Source organism: Bison bison, unplaced genomic scaffold (genome assembly GCF_000754665.1).
Source record: "Bison bison bison isolate TAMUID 2011002044 unplaced genomic scaffold, Bison_UMD1.0 scf7180017864371, whole genome shotgun sequence".
Lineage (NCBI taxonomy): Eukaryota > Metazoa > Chordata > Mammalia > Artiodactyla > Bovidae > Bison > Bison bison.
The window spans coordinates 11,927,120-11,930,439 of NW_011494943.1; the positions used below are offsets into that span (position 1 = coordinate 11,927,120).

At 67.6% G+C, this 3,320-nt stretch overlaps 1 protein-coding gene across 1 annotated transcript in view; it reads left to right on the forward strand.

Moving 5' to 3' along the window:
* BAHCC1 (BAH domain and coiled-coil containing 1) overlaps positions 1–3,320 on the forward strand; it is a 58,019-nt gene that overhangs the window by 35,406 nt on the left and 19,293 nt on the right. The window contains exons 5-10 of the mRNA XM_010856528.1: positions 1–1,331; positions 1,630–1,738; positions 2,038–2,246; positions 2,373–2,531; positions 2,772–2,983; positions 3,163–3,308. The exon at positions 1–1,331 is cut by the window's left edge and continues 14 nt beyond it. Coding sequence (XP_010854830.1) covers positions 1–1,331; positions 1,630–1,738; positions 2,038–2,246; positions 2,373–2,531; positions 2,772–2,983; positions 3,163–3,308 — 2,166 coding nt within the window. The remainder of the gene's footprint in view (positions 1,332–1,629; positions 1,739–2,037; positions 2,247–2,372; positions 2,532–2,771; positions 2,984–3,162; positions 3,309–3,320) is intronic.

Below are 3,320 nucleotides of genomic sequence, written 5' to 3' on the forward strand. Positions count from 1 at the left end.
GGGGCGGCCGGGTGTGGGCGTGCCGGCCTCTGGACGCTGCGCCAAGGAGGCGGCGGGCCCCTCAGAGCCCGGGCCAGCCTTCAGCGAGTGCCTGGAGCGGAGACAGATGCTGCACCACGCCGTGTCGTACACAGTGCCGTCCGGACTGCCCGCAGGGCCGCCCCCTCCCCTCAGCACGGCCGCAGCCGGCCCCTTCCCCTGCCTGCAGCTGCATGGGGGCCCGGATGGGCTCTGCCCCTTGCAGGACAAAGTCCCCCGGGACCTGAAGGCCAGCGGGCCCACCTTCGTGCCTTCCGTGGGACACCTGGCCGACAAGAGCCGCCCCTTTCAGGCGGCCGAGGCCTGTGCCGTGGTGGGGGAGAGCAAGGACCGGCACCTGGAGGCGGCTGCCGCACCTGACCATGCTGCGCCTTACGGGGTCTCCTATGCCCACCTGAAGGCCGAGGGCAAGGGTGAGCGGCGGTCCGGGAGCTTCGAGGCGGCCCTCAACCCCCGACTGAAGGGCCTGGAGTACCTGGATAGTGCCGGCCCCGAGGCCCCCTTCCCCGGGCTCCCCAAAGCGGGTCTGGACAAAAGCGGCTACTTTGAGTTGCCTGCTCCCTCGCAAGACTGCGCCCGGCCTAATCACCAGGACCCACTGGGCGGGAAGGTCACCCAGGCCTGCTGCACTTTAGACAAGGCTGCCAGCAAGGAGACTCCTGTGGGTGCCCCCGGGGCCCAGAAGGTGGCTCGCATCCGGCATCAGCAGCACTTGGTGGCCCCTGAGGTAGAACCGGGGGGCAGCGGGGCTGAGGCCAAGCGCAAGTCTCTGGAGCTGGCGTCTCTGGGCTATGGCGGGCCGCCCCCGCCCCCGTGGAATGTCCAGTCAGGCCAGGGGGCCACCATGGCCATTGGCGAGGAGCGCAAGGCAGGCACCTATCTGGACCCCTTTGGTGGCACCCTGCAGCAGGCTGCCCTCCTGCCACAGGACCTGCCCACCCCGCCCGACGAGGTCTCGGCCATGAAGAACCTGCTCAAGTACAGCAACCAAGCTCTGGTCATTGGCCAGAAGGCGCCCTTCGTGGGCCTCGGGGGCCTGAAGGCCAGCTGTGCCCAGCAGGACGGGAAATTCCCAGCCTCCAAGGGTGCAGGCCAGGCCCCGGGCGAGGTGGAAAGGCCCGACTGTGCCCGAAGCCGGGAGCATGATGCCACCCACAGTGATGGGGAGGTGCGGCAGCCGCCCGTGGGCATTGCGGTAGCCTTGGCCAGGCAGAAGGACACGGTGAGCCGGTCGGAGTCAGCCTACGGTGCCAACACAGGGCGGCAGGGCCGGGCAGCCCCCACCTTCAAAGGTACGGACCCTCCACGGAGAGGGAGGCAGGGGGTGGGGGTGTCACTGACTTGCCCCAGTCCACTCACCTAGAGCTCCCAGGGCTAGACCCCAGGCTTTCACGCCCATCACCTCCCCACATCTGCAGTTTTCCCCAGGGCTGAGCTGACCTGCCCTGCACCTTTCCCGTGAGGCTCACAGGGCAGGAGACCCCCTCAGTTCATCAGTCTCCTGGCTCGAAGTGGGGTTCCTGCTTGCTTTAGCTGTGGCTCCCCAGCCGACCCAACCCTCACCCCTTCTGCCATCTCCCACCCATGCAGCTGGCGGTGGGCCCCGCTCCACCCACCCGCTGGACCTGGAGGCCGAGGAGGAGAGGGCCCGCCTGTGTGAGGACCGCCTGGGGCTCGCCGGCCGTGAACTGCTGCTGCAGTAAGAATCAGGCTGCACCTTTGGGCTGGGGACTGGGCCACGGCCCTGGGGGTGCCCAGTGGTGCCACATGGGATTAAGTGGCCACAATGTCAGGTTTTGTGACTTGTCTCCGGGCACAGCTGTGCACCCACCCCCAGGCTTTGCTGGGGTTTCTGCCCACTTTGAAGGGAGTTCTGCTAACTTCCCCTTGGCTAGGGGACCAGTGCTGGTACTGAGCGTGACCCCACAGGGTGGGGTGGAAGAGCTGGGCTGGGGTGGCTGGTTGTGCGGAGCCTTAACCCACCCCCATGATGGACAGGGACAACAAGGACCTTGTGGAATTCGCCCGGATCCACCCATCAGGCGGCTGTCCCGGGGACCTGGCCCCCCATCTCATGATCACCGGGGGATCCTCCCTGCAGAGCAGCCAGCTGGCCGGGGACCCGGCCCCCCATCCCCACCCTGCCCACCCTCCCTGGCTGCCCCGCACCCGCAGCCCCTCCTTGTGGATGGGAGGACATTCCTACGGTCAGTGTCTGAGGGCAGGTAGGGCACGGGGCAGGACAAGAATCCTGGTGGGCGTGGTGGTCAGTGCCGGCCCAGGGCCCTGTTTCCCGCTCTGCTCTGTCTGACCTCAGTGCCGTGTCTCCACAGGCCTTGGGCACCCTGCCCTGCACCAGAATCTGCCCCCCGGCTTCCCTGCATCTGTGCCCGGCTCCATGCCCCCTGTCTTCCCCCTCTCCCAGGAAACCCCCACACAACTAGTCATCCTGCCCTCTGAGCCCACACCCCACACGGCCCCCCATGCGCTTGGTAAGGGCCTCTCGGGCCAGGCTATTTGCATGTTTTGGGGGGGATCAGAAGTGGGTATGAGGAAGGGAGCAGCCCCCTTGGGTGCTGGGGAACGGGCAGCGAGGCAGGCACCCAGCCAGGGTCCGAGAGACAGGTGTGAGGTGAGAAGCGAGGGCTGGAGGAGGCCCGCTCGATGGCTGGGATGTGGCCCGGTCATCCTGTCTCCACCGAAGCTGACCACTCTTCTGGCCCTGCCTACAGCTGATGTCATGGACCAGGCTTCGCTGTGGCCCCCCATGTACGGGGGTCGGGGCCCCGCCTCCCACATGCAGCACCCGGGCCAGCTCCCCGTCTACTCGCGGTCCCAGTTCCTGCGGCAACAGGAGCTGTATGCCCTGCAGCAGCAACAACAGCAGCAGCAGCAGCAGCGGGCCACTCAGGCCCTGGAGCTGCAGCGGGCCAGCCAATTCCAGGTACCCACCCCCTGGCCATGCCCAGCCAGGGTCCAGGGCACCACCGGCTCCCTCTGTGCTTCAACCTGGTCCAGTCCAGGAGTCCCCACTGCCCACCCCGCCCCCGCCTCTGCCCTGCACCACAATGCCCTGAGCATTGGGGACCCCGGCTGGGCTGAGCCTCTGCCCCACCCCAACAGCAGAAGCCTGAGGACCACCACCTGGAGCTGGAGGAGCCCGCCCAGGAGAAGGCCTTGAAGTCCACCCACAAGCCAGTTGCCTTAACCCCCACGGCCAAGGGCACCCCCTCACCCGCCACCGCAGGCCCTGCCAAGCTGTCACCCTGCTGCCACTCTCC